This window comes from Mytilus edulis, chromosome 1, assembly GCF_963676685.1.
Source record: "Mytilus edulis chromosome 1, xbMytEdul2.2, whole genome shotgun sequence".
NCBI classification, from domain to species: domain Eukaryota; kingdom Metazoa; phylum Mollusca; class Bivalvia; order Mytilida; family Mytilidae; genus Mytilus; species Mytilus edulis.
Genome location: NC_092344.1, coordinates 55,836,742 through 55,864,242, shown reverse-complemented (window position 1 = coordinate 55,864,242; position 27,501 = coordinate 55,836,742). Strand labels below are relative to the sequence as shown.

Sequence of the window (27,501 nt, the reverse complement as noted above, 5' to 3'; positions counted from 1 at the left end):
GAAGTTTGGAAGTGCATTGTCCCCAAAGGTTTAGGACACATCTATCGTCAAACATTTAGACATCTTTAATCAGCAAACAAACGGAACGTTTCTGCACTGCCAAGAACAGTACCTACAGCGAACAATAGAACAGAAGGTTTCTATTGACAACGTCAACGTCACATTATTGCTTCTGTTCGAAGAGAGCAGCAAACAGGAGCAAAAATGCCGCGCTTCAATTTTGATTCTTACATTTCCAAGAACTCTTTGCATGATTTTAGTTCATTGCATGATCTAGATCCGCAAGCAGATTGGGAAGATAAGCATAAGACAGAGATCGCAGATGGGGAGCGACCTGTTGAAAATATTGCATCTACAACATCGTCTGACATAGACAGGCAGCTTGTTTCAGAAATCAATGCTTTGACCGGAGGTGAATATACATTAGAAGATCTCGGTCTAATGTCAGCATATCAGCAGTATGAGGAGGAACAAAACGATACATTTGAAGAACAAGGAGAAGGATTCAATAATCTAGAAAACATGGATGTGGAAATTACAGAGCAAACAAGTAAAGATTCCATTGAGACTAACCAATCAGCAAATCAACAAAAAGTAAAGCTTGAAAGTCCTAGGCCTGCAAAAAAGATGACAACTAGTGCGGCCATCGCAGCGCCACTTACACTTAAGATGGCAGATGACAACACAGAGAGTTTTGATATCAAACACTCCCATAATGCCAAGATGGGACCAGAAAACCATATTGGACAAATGACTGATGGTGGTATGTTTAATAGTACCGAAGGTGGTATGTTTCATAGAACCAATAGTGGTAAGTTTCAATTTCATTTCATAAACTCAGCCTTCAATCATTCAATCTGTTCATTTTGCCAAATAATTTAAATGAAGTTTAAAAACAAGACAAAACCAGTGTAGTAATACAATGTATTTCACTTTCAAATATTTGAAATTAATAATGCAGCTCTTTCAGAAAACAAAGAGATAATTTTAATGGGGGACTTTAATATTGACTTGATAAAAATTGAGAATAAAAAATGGATCAATTTCATAAACAATTTTAATCTTCAACAACAAATTTGCACTGCAACACGTATTTGTGACAAATCTGAAACTCTAATTGATCATATTTACACTACTAATCCTGAAAATATTGTCCATTGTCATGTACCTTCATATGCTTTAAGTGACCACTATCCTGTATGCTTAAATAGAAAAATCAATATGAAGATAAAAAAGGAAAATCATATCGAAATAAAGTATATATGTGTTTCAAAAAATTTAATGAAGATGCCTTTTGTACAGACTTACATCAAACCCCTTTTCATATTGTTGAAATGGAAGATGATATTGATATTGCTGTCGACAAATGGTATGAACTTTTTAATCAAGTTATTAACAAGCATGCACCAATGAAAACTAAAAGAGTAAAAACATTTAAACAAGCCGAATGGTTTAATGAAGAAATTAAAAACTCCATTCAATATAGGAATATGTATCATTCAAAAAAAGATTGGGTAAACTTTAAAAAGTGGCGTAATAAAACAACGTCGTTAATATTTAATGCAAAAAAGGAATATTACCAAAACGCCATAACTAGTTCCAAAAATAGTAAAGAACTTTGGAATCATATTAAAGAGTTAAATCCAAAAGAGGATAATATTTTTCCTCCTAAAATGCAGTATGAAAATCGAACGGTTTATAACAACCAAGATATTGTAAATACTCTTAATGTTCATTTTTCATCCGTAGCTGAAAAACTTATTGGAAATAAAACTTCAGATATGGATTTTTCTATACTACAAAATTTTACTAGTGAAAAATTAAAGAAAACTGAAAATTTTCATTTAAAACTCATTTCCATTGGAGAGGTGTGTTCTCAACTAAACATCTTAATATTAATAAATCCGCAGGTTTAGATGGAATAGGTCCCAAATTTTTAAAGCTAAGTGCAGAAATAATATCCCCATCATTAACTTTTTTAATAAACAAAAGTATAACTTCAAATCGTTTTCCGAAAAAATTAAAACTTGCAAGAGTAACTGCTATACATAAAGGAGGACCAAGAGATATTCCCTCAAATTATCGTCCAATTTCTATTTTGAATACCATATCTAAAATTTTCGAAAGACATGTATGTACACAGTTATATGAATTCCTTAACAATAAAAAATTGTTACATATCGCCCAGTCAGGTTTCAGACAAGGTCATTCCTGCCAAACAGCGCTAACTAAACTAATTGACGAATGGTTAAAATATTTAGATAATGGAGAAATAGTTGGTACAGTGTTTTTAGATTTCAGTAAGGCTTTTGACCTTATTAACCATGCCATACTTTTAGAAAAGTTAAAATTTTATCATATCGGAAAACATATAATAGATTGGATAAAATCATATTTGTCTGACAGACAACAAGAAGTCCAATACGCTAACATTAAATCTGATAAATCGTTTGTAAAGTATGGAGTGCCTCAAGGTTCTATTTTAGGTCCGCTGTTATTTTTGATATATATAAATGATTAACCACTTCATGTTAAACAATCCAATATGGATTTATATGCTGATGATTCAACATTGCATTTTCATGATAAAAACATTGAAAAAATAAACAGCATATTGCAAAATGATTTAAATGCTATACAATCTTGGTGTAACAATAACAGTATGAAAATCAATGCACAAAAAACTAAGTGTATGAAATTGGGTTCAAAACAAAAACTTAAACAACTATCAGAATTATGTATTACCGTCAACGAAATATGTATTGAGAATGTCCATTCTTTCAAATTACTTGGAATAGACATTGATGAAAATTTAAGCTGGGAAGATCATGTTGATCGTATATGTAAAATTATCTCATCTAAAGTATCACTTTTATATAAAATTAAAGTATATTTGCCAATACACACAAGGCAACTATTTTATAATGCATATATTCTACCATATATAGACTATTGTAGTTCAGTTTGGGGAAATTTATTACAAAAAGATTCAGATAGAATCATAAAACTTCAAAAAAGAGTAGCAAGAATTATACTGGAATGCGATATTTCTATTCCATCTAATTTCATGTTTTCTTCTTTAAAATGGCTATCTTTGATAAAAGAATAAAATACCAACAATCAATTCTAATGTATAAAATTGTAAATGGGCTAACACCTGATTACTTAGCAATACTAAATATTGATGATGTGCAACGCCACAACTTACGATCTGTCTCTAATAATGATCTTTTTGTTCCAAGACCAAATACAAATTTTTATAAAAAAATCTTTTCATTATTCTGCAACCAAAGTATGGAATAATTTACCACTCGAAATAAAAAAATGTCCTAATGTGGAATTATTCAAGAAACATAGTTATAATCATTTTCTTGAAAATTATATGCAAGTCAAATAATTTGTTTTCCTCTAACAAAACTATATCAAATATTGTCATTTATTACCCTAAAGTATATTTCAATGATTGAATTGTGTATATACTAGTAATATATATTGTAATTTAATGTATGAATGTATGAATGTTAACTGTATGCATGTATTTTGTTTGAGGGCCTCAATGAAAATTAGACTATTTCTAATTGAGTTACCCTCTTTAAATAAAGAATTTATTATTATATATTATTATTATTAATATGTGTCGACTGATGATAATCAATATATTCTTATCCTCGTCATTTATTCCCTGAAAAATTGTGGTTTGGGATATAACTTATTACAATGTATGTGTGAACATGTCTTTCTGTCATCTGTGCAAATATGCCTTGTCAGCATCATATAGAATGAAAAAGTTAAAGCTTAAAAACATACGATATTGGTTTTGCTCAGCATTGAAGACATCAAGATGACTTGATGTTGCGCATAAAACCATCCTTGTCCTTTTATCTTCTATGCATATAGTTGTATAATTTGGCAATGATATACCGCATTTCCCTATTAAGTTATATTGTTGCAGATAGGAAGGCCACGGATATTTCTAAATTATCCAATGTGATTATTGCTGAATAAATTTAAGCAAGAGTCCGAAATAATGCGTTAAAAGGTTCCTATTTCCGTAATAACGTGTATAACTTTCTACTTTACAACATGGAACACCGTAAACCTAGACCCAAATCCATGAACATACTTGGTGGTCAGGTGGAAAAAAACGTATGTCGACCAACATTCAATCCGAAAATCTTTGGTTTATGAATCAAATGTCTCTGCCTCTCAAAGTACCCGTAACGCTTTCCCGGATTTACCTTCATCGGACACATTAAAAAAATTGCATTGAAGAGATATATGAACAAAATATATCCTTTATAGTAGAAAGCACACCAAAAACACATCATTTAAGCAAGCTTAAGAATGCATATATACAAAGGTATGACTGTTAATTCTAGTCCAGGACTATACAGTGACTAGTAATTTTGCCGAGTGTATCTCTTGTAGCCTTGCATGGTTATCTTTCTACGTTTATAAGACTTATATTTCATGTGAAGTCAACTAAAATGACTGGTCATATTTGCCTGAATTAATATTTTCTATGCTAACATATATATAAACGGCATATCATTTTGTAAATTCTTCTTATTTAATGTTGTGTTAAATTAATTGTAAAATGTATTGCTCTTCAGAAAAATATGCAAGTCCAAATCCGATGAAACTTGGTATTGAGCAGCACGCAACATCTTTAATCTATACCGATAGCAGGAATGTTCTTCATCCTGTAAGGAATACGAATGAAATTAAGAATTTAATTTCTGTATCGAAACCAGAAGTTATGGCTCCTATACCAAATGAAGTGGAAGAAGCATTAGGTAGATTAAAGAATATACCCGCCCAACAAGTTTCGCATTTTGCACATCTTGGAGATTACGTCCGCCATCTGCAGGCCAATGAAAGAATATGCGATGTAACCGTTCACATCGGTACTGTAAAGTATGCGGCACATCGCATATGTCTTGCATGTTACAGCGACTACTTCGCCGATATTTTTTACAGCAGAGGCGAGAAACAGCGTGTACCACTTACTGTCCGACTAAAAGGCATTAAACCAATTGCGTTCGAAATCTTACTCAAATACATTTACACCGGAATATTAGATGTCTATCCAGATGTCGTGGGTGATTTGATGACGATGGCAGAAAGTCTACGAATCCCAATGGTGAAAACCCGTGTCATTGATCATTTAGAATGCCTTCCATTGGCAGAGGCACTCTCCATCTTGATGAAAGAAAAAATATTCGGACCATTATATGAAAGGGTGATGGTCGCTGTTTGCGAGCAGTTTAATACATTCAGACACGAAGGAGTGTTTCTGGAAATAGACTTTGAAACATTAGTCACTATTCTGAGCAGTGATAATCTAAACATAACCACAGAATTAGATGTTTTTGGAGCAGCTATACGCTGGATTGCACATAATATAATGCACAGAAAGCAGTACCTTATAAGGCTGATGCACTGCGTGCGCTTTGCTTTTATGACCCCGATAGAAATCTTCCACTGTAACGAAAGAACAGATATATTAAAAGGAGATAACCAATGCAAGATGATGTTACTGGAAGCCCTTTGGTATGTATAGTTTAATTCTTCATGAACCTCTGTTTACAAATAGTGTCATCACGATTAAAGTTTTGTTCACGTTGACACTTTTTCGTATCGGATAATTTATGGAAACAAAAGACAATTATTTGATATAAACAAACTATTTTTTTCTCTCGAAATATTGCTGTCACTAGTGCATTTATATTAATTTCCGTTTGCGCAACGGTTTTAGAAAAAAATATGGTCGGTCGCTCGAGAACAAAATTTTCGAAAGCCAAACATCAAACATTAAAACCTGATGGACACACAAACACAAAAAGGGCCAAAAGCTTATCAAATACAGAAATTCGTCTTATAGACAATTATAATACCACATATTATTTTAGACCATACTGTCTAAGGTCAGCATTGCCTGGATGAGTTGCAACCTTATCATATAAATCTTTGAACAAATCACATAATAACTGGAAATTAATAAATAAAATTTAATTTACAGGATTGCAACTGCCAAGATGTTATGTAAAGAAGACCCATACAATTTTGCGGTCCCAAAACAACGTATAGCTACCATGCACCAACCATTAGTTATCAGTCGGCCTGTACAGAAACAAGAAATACATCAGGTAAGTTCAACTGGAAAATTTTGTTTCGCTAATTTGCAATCTTACTAGAATATTGTGTATATTTAAAATTCTGTAGCTCGTTCTAAAACTTACTTAACTTTTATTTTAGTTAGAACTAAACAAGTATTTGTAAAAGCAACCCAAAACTTTGTGGCGATGTGTGAATGTTGTGTGGAAGATTAATGCAGGTTTTGTTCTTATTTTTTAATAGAAGCTCGATGTTGCAACCTTGTACCTTGTTGAAGAAAAAATTCTATGCAAGAAACGAAACCATTGAAGATAGCATCACAACCTTAATCATACTTGTCTATTTTTAATTTTTAATTTATTTCATCATTTTTCAGTCAGTAGCACCTATGGAGACCCCTAAAAAACAGAGTGCTGGCTATTCACGGAAAGTAGACGTAGAGGTACAGTCGCCAATTATGACACCACGTTACCAAAGTTCTGAGCCGGCAGGCGATACACAGCAACCATTACAAGATGTCATTGTGATTGGAGGATTTAACCCAGCATCAAGCAGAGCAGCCGTTTCAGGTATTATAATTTTTTTTTACCAAAAATGATATAAATGTACATAAATTTTAAACATGTATTTTTTCATTATTTTTTATACCTTCTGGTAAGTTTTATAGTTCCTTTTGTCATAAAAATTAAATTGCTATCGATTTTCATTTGAAAATATGAAAACTGTTATTGTTCAGTAATGTATACTATATACATGCATATGGAACGATATTCAGCCATTTCCTTTAAAAAAAACTTCCCTTAAAAAGCTATGGTTTCATTTTCAGCAGAGTTTTATATGATATCTTGTGCATGTGTACACGTTTTCGTATATCTTTTGTTTCTAGCCAATCAGTGACTATTTTGTATAAAAATGAGTTTGATATCTTCTTTTTAAGAAGGACTCAAAAGCGAGTTTCAAGCTATCGTCTTTTTCTTTTGGGATGGGGACACAACTGTAGAGTTGCTATTGAATTATTATTATTTTTTAGCTAAGGGTATTGAAAGATACGATAAGAGTAACAATGCATGGAAACATTACTCTGAGTTACCAGAGCCTCGTCTTCATTATGCTGTAACAATATTGAATGGAAAGATATACGTAACAGGTTAGTATAGAATAAACTAATATGTAGTAGCATTGCTATTGTTAGCAATTTTACCTTTGTCCATCTAAATATCCGATTATATTTTCAACATTTCGTGCCCAATCTTCTTTGCTTTATTAGGAAAATTGAAATGACACCAACCGGAAAACCAGTTTCGATGTAAAGAAGGGGTGCGAGGGATGTTGGAAATGACTATTCTGTCCTTTTTTTTTAAATTGAAAAAAGAAATTATCTTACCCAAGACAACAGGAAAATTCGTATATACTTCTCAACAAATTCAGGAATTAAATGGTATAAAATTGGAAATGAATAAGTCCATTTAGCATTGTTTTGCAATGAACATGAAAGCCAAATCTATGCGGAAAAATATAATGTACAGCAATGGATTTCCACTCTCTTTTTCATTTGTCATCGCTAAGCATGGTAATTGCTGCAATATTGTATTATTTACACTTGTAGAATGTCTCCTTACTCTTTATACGAATTAAGTATTTCAGACCAATCTGTTTTTACTATAACTTCGTATATGTTCTATATGCATTCCCTTTGACTTTACAAACAAAGTCCCAACATTTTTAAAATAAAATTAAGAAGACCCCATCAGGCAGCATACCATCAGAGGCCAATATGACGTAGAGGTTCGACTAATTTACAAAGTTTTCCAACAGAAAACCAAGGACGATGATGTTATAATCAACAGAATACCACATGGTCCACAACATTGAGCAAAACTCGTACCGTACAGCAAGTTTTTATATAAAAGGTCGAGTTACTTGGGAGACAATTTTTATTCACACGTTCATTTATTTTTTTATGATAGGTGGAATTGATCCAAGAATGCACATAAAAAACCCAATACCATCAACTGATTCTTTTGTATACGACATCAAATGCAATGCCTGGATTAAAATCATGCCCATGAATACAGCTAGGATGTACCACTCATTGTGCTCTCTGTGTGGAATGGTGTACGCCATTGGTGGACAGGATGGCGATAACAGGTACTGTACATTTATATTAGGGGTTGTCAATTATTCTTTACTTGTGAGTTTGTTTTGTTGTAAAAATGCTGGTATTAAAATGTGTCTATTAATTTAACATTTTGATCGAGTTAAAAGGGGGAAGGGTGTTCATGTGGTTATTCTGTTTTATCCTTTTGGGGATTTTGTGTTTCTAACAGATTGTGTCTGCAACATCTGTTCATAGTAAATCTATACTCGGACTGGATATGAATGCAACATGGTTATCTTATTCAAAGAAATTGCTTTTGTAATGTGCCTATGTTCGGGCTACCGTAGATGTATTTAATTTTCATATAAACATTTTTAATGGGAATTAACGAGATTTTGGGAAAACATCTCTAACAACATATCATAAGTTCACCAGTAATATACTGAAAGGCTTTTGAGTGTCGGAAAATTTCTGTTGAGTTCATAAATTTATAAAAAGAACTTTTAATAAACTGCTGAGCTAACTAAATTGTATTGCATTTTTATTTTTATTTTAGTGTATTGAATACAGTAGAATGTTATAATCCCATGACCGATAACTGGTTCTTTGTCAAGTCAATGTCAACAGCTAGGCTGGGTGCCGCAGTTGGAAACCTTGGTGGTCAAATGTTTGTAACTGGAGGATATGGAGAAAATATCAGCAGAAAGTCTGGAATGCCTGTTCTTGATACAGTAGAAAGCTTCGATCCCAGAAAAAACATGTAGGTTAAAATAATTAATGGATTTCTTATGTTTATTTTTAGTGTTTGGTTGCTGTCTTTTTGAAATATACCGAACTTCTTTTTTTAATCATATTTGAAAGAAGTAGAAAAAATACTATGGAATGTTTACTAAAAGATTGCAATAATGTTTGAAATCGTACTATTTTTTTTTCAGTTTGATTGCGGAGATTCTGTTTTTAATTCAGATGGTTTATTCACAAAACTCAGTCTTATAAGGTTTTCATACTGTCAATATTGCATTCAATTTTGATTTCAGATGGACCGTACACAACAATCTTAGGTTTCCCCGTTGTCATGGTAATATTGTCACTATAAACGGAGTAATGTATCTTTGTGGTGGAGCCACTCGATCTTATACAAGCATGGACTCTGTGATCAGCAGTGTCTCTAGTATCGATGTATACAACAAAGAACATGATGTCTGGGAATTTTGCTCTGATATGGTAGTATCCAGACATGATGCTGCTGTTGCTGCCGTTGGTAAGTCTTAAAATTTCTCAACAGTAAAATAGAGCATTATTGTTTTACGAAATATAACTTGGGTGTACTAATGTGGGATTAGAGTTCAGGTGTGTTCAACATGTAAGCAAGTGATTTAAAAACATACCACTCACAATATAAATCTTGATTTTAGGTATGAAATTGGCTACTTACACGCGAGTTTAGTTCTTGAATAATCATAAATTTACAAGGGTAACACAACCGTCCATCTCTTTTTCGTCCAAAGTTAAGTACATTGTAGTACAAAAGAAAGTATTAGAAACATCATTATATGGTTTCGAATGCATAAACGAGTGCCTACAACGATTTTTTGTCATAAAAAAAATATATTTGGTGAAGATGGTTTCCCAGCCCTAATCCACTCTACCTTTCTAACCCATACATGTGTAACAGAACCAGTTATTTTACATTTTGATGCATATATACTAGTATGTAATTATAGTTATTCCCTATGCAATTTACGGAAGACAGTAACAACAACCAGGTGAACTAAACATTTTCTAACAATATGATATAGACTGAATTATTGACGTTCATGATAAACAATTAAGTTCATCATTAAAAAGACAATAACAAAGATAAGAAATCGATTGCTATTGAAACAAACAAGCCAAATAAAAACATGATCAACTTACCAGCATCCCATTTCGTTTCCGTCTCAATTTTCTAGCGTATTTGTTTAATGCTAGGGTCCTGTTATTTGACATTTTTTACTTATATCTATAAATCATTACTGTTGCCGTGCACGACATAATATTTCGATTTTCTGTAATTGTTGTCACGCATCATTGACATAGTCGATTTAATATTGAAAATTTTAATAATATCCAGTTCTTGTTTAAATGGCTGGAAAGTATATTATGACAAAAGCTTTACTTTTATGAGCCTAATTGAGTTATTGAAAATACTCGTCAAGGTATACAAAAAGTCTTACGATCGAATATTTTGAAGGAGAGGAGGAGTCACTTTATATGTTTATTAATTTCTATAGCGGTAATATAATAGTGATCTGTTTAAACCTTGAACTGATGTATCCGCCCATTACATGCTATAAAACATGCTATATATATATGTCTAATATTGTACTATGCATTTGTGAAACTAGAAGATTTATTAGTACTTATAAAGTAGAACTATATGAATCTCGGGTATTTCTTTAAATCACTTGCATGGGCATTGTACGCAAATATGTCGTTTTTTCTCTCGGCTTTTTACAACAACAAAAATTTCATATCAATATTTATCACTATTCAAGTATAAATAAAAAGTGTATACCCATATTAACGTTTTCATGTATATAGAAGCAGTTTTCATACCGGGAGTTTTGAAATTCAGCATACAGTATTTAGGAGCATTCTCATGTAAAAAAAAAATAAACAAATCAAGTGTTGCGTATTGTTCATACTTTTGTTTCTGTAAAAAATAAAGCTCTTTGTCCTGGGCCATATCATATATATTTTTCTAAGCATGTCTGTATATTTACCACAACCACAGCAGAGAAAAGGAGTAGATGGAGAGTGATATACGCGGCTTAATTCAAAATCTAGTCGACTTTGATGCTACACGAAGGGTAATTGGACGAGGCTTTATTCGAAAGAATGTATTTGTTTTTTTGTGCATGGTCTTTTGTTTTTGTTTTTGTTTTTTGTTTTCGGTTTGGTTTTTAGTTCAAAATTATGTTCTGTATTTCTATTTACAATTTATTTAATTAACTTTTTATGTACTAATAAGTTTAAAACCTTAACTAGAAGTTCATGATAAACTAGCTGAGTTCCGTTAATCTTCTCTCCAATGTTGGGAAATGTAATGATTTAATAAACCATAAAATTGAGAAAGGAAATGGGGAATGTGTCAAAGCGACAACAACCCGACCATAGAGCAGACAACAGCCGAAGGCCACCAATGGGTCTTCAATGTAGCGAGAAACTCCCGCACCCGTAGGTGTCATTCAGCTGGCCCCTTAAAAAATGTATACTAGTACAGTGATAATGGACGTCATACTAAACTCGGAATTATACACAAGAAACTAAAATTAAAAATCATACAAGACTAACAAAGGCCATGCAGAGGATCCTGACTTGGGACAGGCGCAAAATTGCGGCGGGGTTAAACATGTTTATGAGATCTCAACCCTCCCCCTATACCTCTAGCCAATGTAGAAAAGTAAACGCATACCAATACGCACATTAAAATTCAGTTCAAGAGAAGTTCGAGTCCGATGTCAGAAGATGTAACAAAAGTAAATAAATAAAATGACAATAGAATGAAATTCAAAACAGTGTGGCTGTGGCCATTGATTGACACATTAAATTCATCCATTGACTGGGACAATTAACATGAATGTTTGTGAACGTTTGTCTGTAGCGACCACTGTTCACGACGTACCTACGATAGGCATTTAAAGTGTGGGGTCACCAAAGGTTTCTTAACGCCTTTAATTATAAAATAATTCAAAAGATTAATCAGAAATAACCTTTATGTTTTGATTTATATAATTCCAATAACTTGACGATATACAGAGTCTCCAAAGCGAACAAATATGTTATCAAGTAAAATTCAAGCGCATATATAGTATCAAAGCATGTCCATAGTTCTTTTGTTTATTGCTACTAAAAAACGACCTAAAAGAGTTTGAACATATGTACTCGCATTCTGACTTTTTAAATGCCCATTTAATAAAGGATGTGAATTTTTTCTTAATAAGAAAAGGCAAAGTGGTATATAGGATAGAAAAATCAAAACTTTGAACAGATTCAAAATAACCAATATATGCATGCAATTTATCAAGTACTTCCAACGAGTTTTTGACACTCCAAAAGTAATTAATTCCACTATTTCAAAGGCCTTATTTGAACAATTTATTATCAGGTTTTTTAATTGTACCAAGTGTACTAGTAAGTACAATAGACAATTTAGTAGTGTAACAATGGCTTGAAGATGAAATAAATCTATATTTGTTAGGTTTTTTGTGTAGCTTTGGAGGCCAGTATATAGTTGGGACTTTCATTGTATTTGGTTGTGCTTGTAAAGAAGTAGCTAAAAGTTTGTGTTTGTTACAGATTTCGTTTTCTGAAAATGAAGTCAGTTGGAATGTTGGTGAATTCGTGATTCCCTTTTGTAGAACCTCAATATAAAATTTACGACAAACAATAATGATATTATTAGCAGCTTTATCAGCCGGAACAAAAACAAATTCCTTGGCTAGTTCTTTTAGTTTATGTTTGATACGCGAAATAGGGTTTTTAGGATTGTTGTTGAGAGTAAAATGTTCTTCTTTACCAGCAAGTTCACTGGTTTACGAAACTGTGGAATAAGATTGACGCATGCCTATTATATGTTTGTAGGTGACCTTATATACATAATTGGAGGTGCATCCACACAGTCTAACAGAATTTTGAGATCAGTCGAATGTTTTGATACTTCCACAAAATCATGGGTTCCTGGAGTTCAAGACCTGCCTTATCCATCGAAGTGGATACGAAGTCTGGCCATTGTAAGCAAGTAAAATGAAGAGTTAATGTTGATGTCCGAAGAAGATGTTATAGAAACTGAACTGAACTGAATGATTTCCTAGTTAGAATTGTAAATGATATAACAATAAATATATATGCATTTTTGATATTGTTTATTTCATAAGATGTGTTTTTTACTTTTCGAATATGCACAATCAAAAGATCATTTGGCTTTTGCTGATTTGCATATAACACGTGCTGTAGTTTCTCTCTGTCTATACGACCTCCGTAATTCAGCTTTGTGACATCACAAAGCTGAATAACATTACGAAGACTGAGCAAGGTCGTAACGAGAAGACAGTCCACAAAAATTCAGACATGTCACCCTACTGTTACACAGCTCAGTATTTATTCGTCACAACTAACCGACTCTGTACCTAAATCTCGGGAGAGACCGGAGTCACTATAGATTAGTCGATTGCTCAGTAAATGCGTCGAGCTAAACAAAAACAATACTTTGCGTACACCGGTTTTGCGTACTCCTAGATATGCGCTTACGTGGGGAGAAAGTAATAAAGTTCTAATAACTTTTCTCTTTATTTCTTGTAATGATGCAGAAATATACAACAAGGGATCTGTTTCTCAGTTTTCTTCGAGTCAGTATTTGAACTTTTTAACTGTAACCTATAGCTTTCATTATTCGGCAAAAAGGTTTAATTGGGAATGAAGAAAACGCAAAAATAAAAAAAAACACACGCATTTTTGTTTCGAATACTTTGCTGCCTTTCTAATTGTGAAATTGTACCGAGAAACGTGAAAAAAGCACTATAACTATTAAGTTATGGGGATCCTTGTACAAAGTCAAAGGAAATATTTTCAAGCACATTTGATAAGTTCATAAGACGTTAAATAACAGAGATTCATCACTAAAGTCATTGCATACAAGTAATAGATCACGTTGTTTATCGTAGTAAAGACACCTCGGATGCTCGATGCCATCTGTTTTTCCTTTTAATTCCTTGTGCTCTTTCCCGTCACACGACAAAACCATGACATTGTTTGATTCGTACCACGTGATATAGAGGCAACCCTTGCCGTTTAATCTTATGCCAAGAGGCATTCGATAGTGTTCATCACTGAATGTCCATAACTCATTTCCAGAAAAGTCACAACAGTAGATTGTGTTAATGTTAGTCCTTGCATAATAAATTTTATCCTCCTCAATATCAAGGCGGGTAGATATTTGAATATCAACTGGTATCTTGTTCTCTATTTCTCCGTTAAGTGTTGCTACTAATATCCCTCCTCCATCCACGCAAATGTACAGTCTTTCTTTATACCATTTTATACCGTAACAAAACTTTTGAAATTCAATATCTTGGAATTCCTTCACTGAAATATCAATTATCTGGAAATGATTTGTAAATGGATAAGTAACGGCGACTCTGTTTCCATCGATTGGCGTAAGATCAAATGGCTCATTTTTAACGGTCATGGTGTCTATAAATGATCCATCGGCTCTATGTTGGAATAAACCTTTACTGTTCCATTCTATATACACTAATCTATCGTCTAATATGAGACAAGCTTTTATTTCTAGTCGTACAACGCCAATACGTTTATTTCGGAAAGCCTTCTTGAGTCCGAGTTTTATTTTGCCTATCTCTCGTCTGTTTTGTGTACTCATATTTCCTTCTTTGTATGAGTTTATTCAATTTCGACTCCTATAAGTTTCTTTTAACCTCTAACCTCAGTCAGTAACTGGTGATTTGTCTGTTTGTACTGATTTACTTGGAATCTACATGTTTGCGCTAACTTCATTACTGGAAAAAGAAACAAAATTTATAAATGTGAAAAGTAAAACAAAAATACCGTACAAAAATGGATAACAACTGTCATATTCCTTATAAAACACTCGTAAGATGTTCTAATAATAGATTTTAAAACAATAAATGTAGTTTTTTTCTCAGGTTCAAGTTCTCTGAATACTCTGAGTCTGAATATGCTCGTCCAAAATCAAAGCATTTCTAGTTAATAAAAAGTAGGAATTATAATAAAGACAAAGTCTATACTTTAATTCCAGTCGATACTCATGCAATGCACAGTAAAACCTCAAACCTTCATTTCGATTAGGTAGTCTATTACAATAAAAAAAAATATACGATTTATATGGACACCAGAATTAATATTCTAAGGATGAAATGAACAGGAAACAACTTTTTTTTGTCGTAGGAACTTAAACTAATTGGATATTCACATACATTAACTTAGCTTCGACGTGTTGTATATTTTTGTTTGGTATAAAAAAAATCAATGTACTGACTTTGCCTATATAATGAGTCCTCTATTGGAAATAAGATTTATCTTATCTTATATTATCTTACATATAACTGCATGTAAAACAATAGTTCAACGCAGAAAAATTTAAATATATCTTATACTTACATTCTGTACCGTCATTTCTATTAGAGGTTTAAACTTCCTAGTTTGTCTATAAATATGCATTATTCTGTGACATTGTGAAATGTAAAGGAAAACCCAAAAGAATATCGACCAGTTATTACTTTCTGTTTAAATATACTTGAATATCTTATGTATCAAAGTAAAGACACAACAATTTTCTAGACCGTTATGTGAGCAGTAATAAAAAGAACAGAAATATTTGAAGTATAAAATCAACCGATTACAAACATACAAAGAAATTCCTTATTTAACATGTTTAATTAAGGAATCCAACCACTTTGAAACATATTCCTCTATCTACGATATGTTTTTAGAAGATCTTACAGTGTTGGCAAAGGTAATATCTTTGATTAGCTTGCTTTATAGCTGAACCGTGAATTGTTCGGTTAGGCAAACTACTGTCCTAGGTTAGGGGGAGGGTTGGGATCCCGCAAACATGTTTAACCCCGCCACATTATTTATATATGTCCCTGTTCAAAACCAGGAGCCTGTAATTCAGTGGTTGTCGTTTGTTTATGTGTTACATATTTGTTTTTCGTTCATTTTTTTTTTTTATGAAATTAGGCCGTTAGTTTTCTCGTTTGAATTGTTTTACATTGTCATATCGGGGCCTTTTATAGCTGACTATGCGGTATGGGCTTTGCTCATTGTCGAAGGCCGTACGATGACCTATAGTTGTTAATGTCTGTGTCATTTTGGTCTCTTGTGGAAAGTTGTCTCATTGGCAATCATACCACATCTTCTTTTTTATACCCTCCTTTAAGACTAGGCCAGTCAGACAGATAACCAATCTATGATTTGTCTGAAGAACTAGGCTACTTCAAAAGGAGGGTAGTATACGTTACCTAACAATGACTTTACGGTTCAGCTATCAAGCAAGCTAACCAAAATATATTACCTTTACACTCATTGAAATCGGCTGTAACTATAGCCAACATGAACATACTTTGATAACTAAGTTTCTCAGTTCTTACATCAAACAACAACTGTTACAGCATTGTTGCTTGTTCGCTTGTACAGAAGTCAAACATTCCCCAAGAGAATCTAAAAATTGTGATCATGTAAAAGAACGATCCAGTAAGATTCTACCAGTTTTATAAGAAAGAATATTGTGAGTTTTATAACCAGTCTTCTGAACTATCTATCTTCCAGTATACCAAAATCTGAAGTAAGAAGAAGGAGATCTGCTGAAGACTATGCGTTTTCCCCTCTAGTGATGGATAGTTTGACAATATTCCTGACACTTTTAAAGAAATTCATTAGAGTTGGTTTTTAACAACAAGGCCATAAATATCCTAACTAATCATTACATTTCAAAGATTCCAGAAATTGAAGTATTGTATTAACACTTGTATTAATGTTCGCTGTAATAGGGGAAATTCAGTACATACATATACGTCATTAGAACCATAAAGGATTTGTATTGTTCTTACTATACAAACCCTTGGTACCACCATGGAAGTATTTCAATATTACTTCCATTGAACCACCCGTCTGGGGAGAGGTTTCTGTATAGCACTTAAGTCTTTGCATGCTCTTCTGATTGGTAGATAATGTTTTAAGAAATATTTTATTGATAGATGGATAACCAAAATGAATGCTAAATGCACTTATTTGTCTTCTACAGGATTAAAAAAGTAATGGGACTAGGTATTAAGATTCATAGCAGTAATGTAACAAATATGCCACAATGGCACAATGTGTCTCCATCATAATACCTATACCAATATAATTTGTCGACACAATTGAATCGAAAGGAAACCAATTAGACATTAGATGAAAATGAATGCCTTTTATTTATTCATTGCACAAAAAATATCATTGTTATTCTGATTACTGAAAAGGGGTATATTTTGTACTGATTTGAATTTATCGGCAGGTATAACATAACCTTATATGAAAATGCCGTTTTATTTCATCTGTGTGCTTTAGTCGTGTTTAAACGGTAACAAACTCAGCACAATCAAATTCACTGAAAAGAAAGAACACAATATATACAAAAAAAATCCGTAAGGGTTCCACGGAACCCAGTGTCTCGCCTACTTTTGCTGTTAATCGCAGACTCAACAAAAATGAGGAAAAAAATCAATAAAAATTTCCCTCTCGATACTGTCTTTTGATTGAAAGAAGCTTCCAAGTTTGGTAAAAAAAATCCAGGATAGTTTATGAATCTAATAAATGTTTTATAAACTTTAACTGCAGACTGTATGTAATGTTAACTGGAAGAAAAACTAAGTCCATATAAGTAAAATACGGAAAAGGTGATTTTTTTTTTACAAAATTTACTTCTGAATAATATCTTATGATCAGAAACAAGCTTTTGTCTAAGTTTGGTAGAAATCCAGGATAGTTTAAGAACATTATAAAAATTTTAAAAACTTGAATGTTTTGTTTCTGGCAAAAAAAAAAGTCCATTTATAAGTAAAATACGGAAAAGTGGAAATTCATTTTTACAAAATTTTCTTCTTGATACTATCTTATGATCATAAACAAGCTTCTGTCCAAGTTTGGAACGAATCAAGGATAGTTTATGAAAGTTATTAAAATTTAAAAAACTTTAACCACAGAGTGAATATAATGTTTCCTCGCAGAAAAACTAAGTCCATTTATAAGTAAAATACGGAAAAAAAGAAATTTTACTTTTACAAAATTTACTTCTGGATACTTTCTTATGATCATAAACAAGCTTCTGTCCAAGTTTGGTAGAAATTCAGTATACATGTAGTTTAAGAAAGTTATTAAAATTTCAAAAACTTTAACCACAGAGTGAATATTTGTGGACGCCGCCGACGACAACGGAATGTAGGAGCGCTTAGTCTCGCTTTTTCGACTAAAGTCGACCAAAATTACACAAAAATTAACAACTAAAGATCACTGCACGGCCTTCAAGAATGAGCAAAGCCCATACCGCATAGTCAGGCATAAAAGGCCCCGAAATGAGTCGACAAATGTAGAACAATTCAAACGAGAAAACTAACGGCACCAATTTGAACAATAACTGCATATTAATAGCATGTCAACAATACACAGTAAGTATGTTCCCATATTTTAGACTGAGACGAAATCTAAGATCTGTAATTAATCCCCCTCATCCCCCACAAACGTTAAGTTAACGGTTAAACCAGCCTACCAGGAAGTGCCAGCTGAATGGCCGAACTGTGGCGAGGAAACGACTGAATAAGTTAATGAAATTCCGTACGACTGCGTTTATTTTTAAGAACAAAATCATCTATTATTTATGTTTTCCTTTGTGTTCTCAGGACTCAAGCTTCACTTAACCTTTTCTTGCGGTTATATATTATACATATGTAATGATTTTTGTAAGAACACATAAAATGAGCGATCATAACACGCATGTATTGGTTGTCAATTGTTCTATTTTTTATATTATAAAAAAAGTTTTACAATTAAATAAACATTATTGGCAATTTCAATGGATAATAAAACTGCATGCGTGTACTTTGTAAAGAATAACGTATAAATTAAATTTAGAATGCGTGTTAAAGGTTCACATCAAATTTTAATGTTGAATATGTAATAAGATACTTGAATGATATATGTCAATATAGATTTTACAATCAATTTCGGACAAATATTTTATGAAAGTTAATGGTTTTATAAAGCAAACACTTTGTCTTGAGCTCGGTAAACCAATTTACAATAGAACAATGCACTTTTGTAGATTTCTGATTTTAATATCAAATATTGACTATACATAGGCGTAATTGATGGTTTTGTTAAAATCAGACCTACATATCTTACAATATCAAGCCGACGGTATTGTTATGCGAAACAATGGTAGGACCAGCGTAGCTACCTATCAAGGTCCATGCTAGTCATAATGACTTTGTAGATTCAGAAGAGTTAAAAACATTATTGGAATATAAATATTTTAAACTTTAATTAACAACCGCAATGACCCCATCAATTCACAAAGAAGTGGATGTCAAAAGCAGACGTGTTAATATTATAAATCTCGGGAGATACGTAGCCATTTATAGGTATGGGAATTAGTTTTCATTAAAAGTGTTACATGCAAATACAATTTACCTTAAGCCTGTTTAAAAAGGACTGATTATTAAATATTGTATCGGATTTAAATGAAATTCATTTCGTACATTGAAACGCGATTAAAAGCAGTGAGCGACACCATGTAAACGAACTTCTTATAATGTGAAAAAATGGTCAAGACCGGATTTTGTAATTAACTTCAGACAATGATTAAACGAAAAGGAAACGGAAGTTTTGAGAAGCTGCCAAATATTCGGGATACAGTCATTAATGGAAATCTGTTGCTCACTTTACACGAAAACAGAAGCGCGAAACCAGATCTTAAAATTGGATATGAACAAGCAAAAGAATCTAAAATATATAAACGGACAAGGCTGAATGACGGATCACCGAGACAAATGAAAAAGTGGCCAGCTTCATTGCTACTATCTGGCAGAAAAGTATTTGATTCTATTGACATTCCTCCATCAGAATCACTTGAAGCTGATATTGACAAATCGAGCGAATCTGAAAACGGAATGCTACCACCAATTGACAGTGAAAGGATAGTGCTTCTTGAACCCTCAAAATCTTTCTATAATGATTTTGGACTACGTACTCAAAACACAGACACGTTTTCTGGATATAGGAATATGAAAATGAAGAAAAACAAATCGACATCATTTGTAGAAAGGGAGATTGAAAAGAAAGCCATGAAACATATTCACGCAATACAAGTGCTTAGTAGTTCGAAGAGAGGAAGTTACGCTATTCGCAGTGTTAATTCACTTAAGGAGACACTTGGTCCGATGAGGTCGAACACGGAGGTTATGTTACCTACATCATATGTGAGGTCACAGGTCGTCTCAGAAAAACACCCAACATTTGTGGATGTTACTAAGAAACCTCCATATAACATGTTAGTAAGGACAAGAGACGGAAACACTACTTCCAGAGTATCGCGGGGAAATAACCCTTTACCAGAAATCAGCGGAAGGACCCTTCTGGGATTTGAAACTAAGCTTAGCGGTCATCCGTCTTTCAAGGAATGTTCGTAACTACAAAAGTTATTATTTTATGGAGTAAACAATATTGAAATTTAAAGACATGATGCCTAGCAATAGTATATAATAGTAATTATTTTATGGATTAAACAATATGGAAATTTTAAGACATGATGCCTTGCATGTACATGTAGACCTAATACATGTAAGGCGGAGGTTTTATATATTACCATGTGTGATTTAATGTGAATATACCAACAACGCACCGTCAAGTTTTAAATACAACTGTATCATATTAAATCTTATGACCATTTTCTTTATTCAAAGTCGTGAGCTAGAATAAATGACTTGATGCTCCTCGACCCCAATTAAATATCAATATTGACAGAAAATGGATTAATTCGTCATTCATAACCTCTCGACCGAATCTACTTATACCGATATTATCAACCAAAAGATTTCAACAGAATTATCTATGCATTTGTGTGCTTTTAAATCGCTTTAAAATCAATTTTTAAAAGGATTTAAAATATTTTTCGATCATATATTAAATGCATGTATGGATTGTAAAACGAGAAGTGATTAACAAATGTTGTCTAGATTTTTAAGTATTATTGCGCTACGAAAGTATGCAACCTGTTATAACTATATATATTTCAAACTTAAAGCCATAAATATTTTGTTTTGGAAATTATAATGAGCTTAGTCCCTATACCTTCATCGGATTAGCCTTATCTCATTTGTTTATTTAATAGAGGCGAGACACTTGTTGTGTTTAGGCGTGTAGCAATGTTTTCTTATGCATTTGTTTCTTGTTATATATTAAATTGTCCTCTTAATTCTTATTAAAACACAAAGCGCTCTTTACTTGGCGAGGTTTTGCTATAGTCGTTACTCATCGGTGTTTCTAGCTAGTTTGAAATCTCTTAGGCCGCCATTCGATACAATTTTGATTAAAACAAGATTTTCTTGTGATGGTAAAAAAAAACTCTCATCCTGTATACTGTGAATTCATTATTATTCGTTGGATACCTTTTTTTTTTTGGTTTTTCATTTGTCCAGGTGAACAAGAAATCAGGTGTAAAAAATGCCAAAAATCGGCAAAAATCATGCCGATTTTTGTGTTAAGCGGACCACCTTATGTATCAAAAAACTGTTTTTATTCGAAAAATGTGTCAGTTAGCAGTTTAAATGATTGAAATGGTCTCTTATACCAATGAAAATAACAAAAAATGTTATGCTTTATCTCATTTTTACCATAAAATGAGATGTTAGCCATTTCTCCTTGCTATACTTATATATGCATATGATGTCACGTTGTTTCCATGGCAACCAATCTATACAGATTTTTTTATTTATTTTTTTTCAATTTGACTGTTAGTTTGGACCATTTCAACTTAAAAAAAAGTAATCGAAAAAAAATAATCTGGCCAAAATTTTTCATATTTGGTCGATTTTTACAGAGAATTGATGTTAAAATGTTCAGCAAATCCCAAATTTGCAACTTGGTTGAATACGGACTTACAAAACAACGAAATCAAATATCCACGAAAGTGCAAGATTTTCTGAATGCACGAAAATTCATACTTACGAAAAATAAATGAATTCACAGCAAATAAGCATACAAAATTATCTATATATCTAGAGTGTGTAAGATTTTCAACGATGGAATTAAATCTCGCTACATCCAGAAAAACCCAAACCGCTTCTTTTCACGGTCAACTATTCGACACGTGTTTTTATCATCGGGTTTAACCTCTGCTACTGTCACACATGCTCTGCAGAACATATGCGGGAGTGATTACAAAGACAAAGCAACCTTTTATAGTGTGAACCATTCAATACTAAAATCCAAAGGCTTTACCAATATCCATTAAATAAAACTCTTCAGATGTCAGAAATCGGAATTTTTGGATTTGCCTTTCATATTTGTATTATGGCTTCAATCGTTTTGAATTTAGCGCGAACAATTGTAAAAAAACTGTTCTAATGGTGTAATTTTGAGGTCTTCCCATTAATATTTAAAAATAAGACAGAGTTTACCACAAAGGATGTTTTAGGAACAACATGTAATTTACAAATAAATCCAAATGTTTTATTTCTTTTGCTTGCAATGTTGTCAATGTGTCTATCCCATAATTGTTTGTTGCTGATGGTTACGCCTAAGTATTTGCTGGTATCAATATTGTCTTTTCAGTATTTCCGTTAAGTTTGTAACTGCGTATCTATTTTTCTTTTGTTTCTTCTGTATTATTGTTACTACTATGTATCATAGTTTATTTGCGTTCGAGCTCATTTGCCATCTATTCTCCCAGTCTTCTATTGGTGTTATGTCTTTTTACTAAAGGCCACTGTCAGCGTGGTTATTGATTATTATAAAGAGGAGGCTATATTTATAAAAAGAAGATGTGGTATGATTGCCAATGAGACAACTCTCCACAAGATTCCAAAATGATACAGAAATAAACAACTATAGGTCACCGTACGGCCTTCAACAATGAGCAAAGCCTATACCGCATAGTAAGCTATAAAAGGCCCCGAAATGACAATGTAAAACAATTCAAACGAGAAAACTATCGGCCTTATTCATGTATAAAAAATATAGTCTACAGTAGATGGGTTTCAGATGACATTTTAACTTTGCAATGAAAACACGTTAAAAAAAATATATACGTATAGACCATATTTATCTGACTATTCATGTAAGCACGTCTATATTTATCTGGTTTAATAAACAACAAACGAATAGAATTTCGACGGATTAAAAAAGAGTAAAGAGCAGGTCGTGTGATTCATTATCGAGACCAGTCTTAAATCCGTGCGCTAAAAGATAAATCGTACCCGTACGCTGAATGAAAGCTCGGCAGATAAAATAATCAAGGTTAAACATCTTGGTACTCCTCAAATCAAAAAAGATTTAATTTATAATTGACCCTCCGCTGACTCTTAAAACACAATTTGGTCCTTAACATGCATGAAATAATTGCCACTGTTTGAACGTTTAGCAACCGACAATCAATCATTTTAAACCTAACCGTTTACACAATATACACTGTGATGATTTGAAAAAAAAACAATATTACAAAACTGGTTTAGGTCAGTTTTTTTTAAATGAAAAAATGTAAGCGTTGGCTATCTAACCTAAATGACTAATTTGTAGATCTTGTCTTGCTACTCATTTTATGACAGATTTTTTTTCGGATCTGTTTCATGCTCCTTGTGGTTGGTAAGGGTCCATTAATTTGGATTAAAGTACATGTATGACTCATGTATATATGTTCTTAAGTCCTTGTATGCACAGCACTTGTAAGGAACACTATTTGGTCAAGCCTTCGACTTTCGTCGAAAAAGCGAGACATAGCGATCCTACATTCTGCCGTCGGCGGCGTCCACAAATATTCTCTCTCAGTTTTTGAAATTTTAAAAACTTTCTTAAACTATCCTGGAGGAGTAACAAACTTGTACAGAAGCTTGTTTATGAAGTATCCAGATGTAAATTTTTAAAAATGAAATTCCGTTTTTCCGCATTTCACTTATAAATGAACTTAGTTTTTCTGCCAAGAAACATTACATTCACTCTGTGGTTAAAGTTTTTAAAATTTGAATAACTTTCTTAAACTATCCTGGATTTGTACCAAACTTGGACAGAAGCTTGTTTATGATCATAAGTAAGTATTCAGAAGTAAATTAAAAAAAAATTCCATTTTTCCGTATTTTACTTATAAATGGACTTAGTTTTTCTGACAGACAATAAATTGACTCTAGCTGAGGTTAAAGTTTTAAGACTTTTGATAACTTTCTTATACTATCCTGGGGCCGTGTCAATGAAAGTATCCTAAGATATGTCCTGAGATATGTCTTAGGACATTGTTTAGGATGGTCTTAGCTTAGGACGTGTCTGAGACATGTCTTAGGATGTAAAACAAAGCTATCTTAGGATAGTCCTAACTACGATGGTCCTAAGACCTTCCTTCCTAACTTATTTATTTAATCAATACAATATGTAGTGAATGAAATCAAATAGATTTTAAGCATTTCTTTATATATTGTTTGAGGGGGGGGGGGGGGGGGGGGGGGTGGGGTGGTCTCATCTGTTGTGAAAAAAAAATATACACAAAATAAAGGTTTTAATATATACTAATAAAAACATAATATAAACTGTTAAAATGAGAGAATAAACGATCAAATTGATTGTCTCAAAACTTTTTAGAGGCTCGTGCTGCAATTTAACTATTTAAACTAGTTTTGTACTTAGGTCCACTCGATTTTAATTCGTATACTGAATCAAGATCTCCAAATTTTTCCGAAATCGAAATTCAAATTATGCTGGCCGAAGTTGAAAAATCATAAGGGAATACTATTCAGCAAGCTGACAAATGCTGCGACAAATAACATTAAGAAGAAGACATGGGATGGTATCTGTACAAAGATGAATTCTTCAAATACCCACCACCAAAGAACAGTTAAAGAAATTCGAAAGAAATGGACAACATACATGAGCAACGCAAAAAAGAAAGTGTCACACAATAGACGTGAGGCAAGAAAGACAGGCGGAGGTCCTCCCCCAGAAGACATTTTCTCAATGGAAGATCAGGTGGTAGGAATTATTGGAGACACGCCTATAGATGGAATAGATACAGCCTCTTTCACAGAAACGTCGATAGATTTGTCGATGCCGTCATGTTCATCTTCAAGAAGAAGCTCCTACTCTTCAGCAGATGAATCAGGTAATTTGTTTATTTGCTTATAAGTTATAGTTCTTGGATAAAACCGAGCGAAAAAGGGGGAGGAGGTGACGACATGATTGGTTCGACATGCCTGTCTTTGCACTTTTTCCAATCGTGATATGCTTGTAATGTTTGCCACTGATTATGATCATCAATTAATCGAATTTTAGCTTGATATACATTTATTCTTCCCGTTTTGAATCATTGTCTTTTTCAATATTTGAAATATATCTAATAACCATCTGTTTTGGATTCAACTACATGTATTTGATAACCCACTGAAAAATAAGAGATGTGGGTGTATATAGACCACAACGTTACACACACGCGCGCGCACTCACCAACACACAGACATTAACGTTAATTTATTCTTTTCTAGCATTTTGTCGACTCAAAAGAGTGTCATTATGAATTCACTTAATGTTTAACTTTCTATTTCAGAACGATCAATCAGCGGTGTTAGTAATAGAACTACGCCTACCAGAAATATCGACCATGGAAGATAGTAATTCTAAGCAGCTGATTCAAATAGAGAAAGGATCGCTGAATATTGAAAAGGAAAGACTTCACGTAGAAAAAATATATTAAGCTATATGTTGACCGCCAACACCTTCAGCTGGAACAGTCCAAAGAACAGTTGCGTTTGGCCCAACTTGGTATCAGTTTGCAGATTCCCGAAAACTCAGATCGAGCCAGTGATCACGAGTGATAAATAGCTTTTTCTATCATATTGATTAAATATACTTTTTGTCATAGTTCAATATTCAATACTCATATAGTTATCATTTTAGTAAATAATTTACCTTATTTCCTTTGACAACTATAAGTATCCAATGATAATTTCCGTTGAAAACTATAAGTTAACAATGGTAATTTCCGTTGACAACTATAAGTTTACAATGACAATCGCTATACTGGTTTGTGTCGCTCAATCTTTGCATTTCTATGTTGTGTTTTGTATACTGTTATTTGTCTTGGACATTTTCTTTTTTTCTTTTTTGTCATGTCTTTTGCAGTTTCGGTTTTCGACTTGTGAGTTTAAGTGTCCCTAAAGAATCCTTTTTCTTTCTTTTAAACCTACAAATTGTTAATTCCTTTGTACCACAAAATGAAATGTTATTAATTGGTTATATGTCCGTGAGATAGTCATCCATGTATCAGAATACAAGAATAAATGCAATGAACAACCCATAAAAAAGAAGGATAAGATGTTTTGAAATTAATTGTTGAATCTGTTATTATAATTGTATAAATAAACCAATTGTTCAGACGTTTCGGCCATTGGCCTTCTTCAGTTATTTATTATTCCTCTAAACTACATGGCTGACATTTCTTTTTTCAAACATTGAAAAGATGTTTAATAGGGGATTTTAATTCTGGGACTGCAATGAAAGCAGATTACATAGAAAATGACTCAGATGAAATAAATAATTTTGATGGTATTGACCTTCTTCCAGATAGCTATATAACTGATATTGATATCAGAAGAGTAAACCAAGATAGCACTTTGAATACATTGGGGAATAAATTACTTGAATTATGTTCGTCCTCAAGGCTTCGTATACTTAATGGTCGTTTTTTGGGAGATTCCCTGGGATATTTTACTTATATGTGTAATACTGGGTTCAGTACAGTTGATTATGCTATTGCAAGTGAGAGTCTCCTGCCTGAGGTAAAATACTTTAAAACAAATGACTTTACATATTTATCAGATCATGTTCAAATAAACTTATATATGAATTGTTCTATTATATCAGATACATGTATGAAGAAATGTTTAGATGAGAAGAGATGGCATTTGATAAAATCATACAAATGGACAGAATTGTCATCTTCAAAATTAATTGATGTTCTATTAACAGAAAATGTTAAAAAGGAAATTTTAGATTTAGAGATGGAACATTTTGATAGCAATAAACTAGGCGTTGATGGTGCAACTGAAAAACTAACCAAAATTTTACAAACTATTGCAGAAAATACATGTAAAGTCATATCTAAACCAACAAAAAAGAAAAAGAAAAAAATTAAACAAGTATGGTCAGATAATGTAGTATATGAAACAAAAAGACAAATAAACTATTTAGGAAATAAAATCAAGAATAACTTAAATGACAAAAGTTTAAAATCTAAATATTTTGAATTATGTAAAAAACTAAAAAAAATGATTAAACAGAAAAAATTTGAATATCACCAAAAACTTTATAAATCACTTTCAGATAATTTAAGAAATAATCCAAAAGAATACTGGAATGTTCTAAAGGCAATAAAAAAGAAACCAAATATTGAAGAAGATATTCCTGAAATTTTAATGAATGAAAATAAAATCATAAAACATTTTCAGGATCAGGGTACACCAGCCTCATATGAT

At 32.6% G+C, this 27,501-nt stretch overlaps 3 protein-coding genes across 7 annotated transcripts in view; 2 read left to right on the top strand and 1 right to left on the bottom strand.

Annotated features, from left to right (window-relative positions):
• LOC139485091 (tubulin tyrosine ligase 3-like) overlaps positions 1 to 10,291 on the bottom strand; it is a 62,815-nt gene extending 52,524 nt beyond the window's left edge. For 3 of the 5 annotated variants that reach the window (XM_071269360.1, XM_071269309.1, XM_071269369.1), the window contains exon 1: positions 10,133 to 10,264. In XM_071269360.1, coding sequence (XP_071125461.1) covers positions 10,133 to 10,204 — 72 coding nt within the window. In that variant the 5' untranslated portion in view covers positions 10,205 to 10,264. Of the gene's footprint in view, positions 1 to 10,132 lie in introns of all 5 variants that reach the window. The other 2 variants (XM_071269320.1, XM_071269287.1) reach the window with 2 other exon arrangements.
• Positions 148 to 13,114, top strand: LOC139485155 (kelch-like protein 28). The gene is made up of 9 exons (XM_071269379.1): positions 148 to 811; positions 4,614 to 5,553; positions 6,023 to 6,149; positions 6,494 to 6,686; positions 7,148 to 7,264; positions 8,085 to 8,265; positions 8,772 to 8,975; positions 9,253 to 9,476; positions 12,842 to 13,114. Exons 1-9 carry the CDS (start codon positions 205 to 207, stop codon positions 13,000 to 13,002), a joined length of 2,754 nt encoding a protein of 917 aa, XP_071125480.1. The 5' UTR covers positions 148 to 204; the 3' UTR covers positions 13,003 to 13,114.
• Positions 13,115 to 24,740: 11,626 nt separating this feature from the next.
• LOC139485080 (uncharacterized) lies at positions 24,741 to 25,706 on the top strand. Its single transcript, XM_071269202.1, has 2 exons — positions 24,741 to 25,133; positions 25,575 to 25,706. The coding sequence occupies exons 1-2, from the start codon at positions 24,836 to 24,838 to the stop codon at positions 25,637 to 25,639; spliced, it is 363 nt and encodes a 120-aa protein (XP_071125303.1). The 5' UTR covers positions 24,741 to 24,835; the 3' UTR covers positions 25,640 to 25,706.
• The last annotated feature ends 1,795 nt before the right edge of the window (positions 25,707 to 27,501 follow it).

Excerpts from the sequence above, each read along its gene's own strand:
- LOC139485155 (XM_071269379.1), top strand. The coding sequence starts at position 205 with ATGCCGCGCTTCAATTTTGATTCTTACATTTCCAAGAACTCTTTGCAT. Across the intron at positions 5,554-6,022 it reads ATGTTACTGGAAGCCCTTTG|GATTGCAACTGCCAAGATGT; the intron begins GTATGTATAGTT and ends TTTAATTTACAG. Across the intron at positions 6,687-7,147 it reads AAGCAGAGCAGCCGTTTCAG|CTAAGGGTATTGAAAGATAC; the intron begins GTATTATAATTT and ends ATTATTTTTTAG.
- LOC139485080 (XM_071269202.1), top strand. The coding sequence starts at position 24,836 with ATGAATTCTTCAAATACCCACCACCAAAGAACAGTTAAAGAAATTCGA. Across the intron at positions 25,134-25,574 it reads CTCTTCAGCAGATGAATCAG|AACGATCAATCAGCGGTGTT; the intron begins GTAATTTGTTTA and ends TTTCTATTTCAG.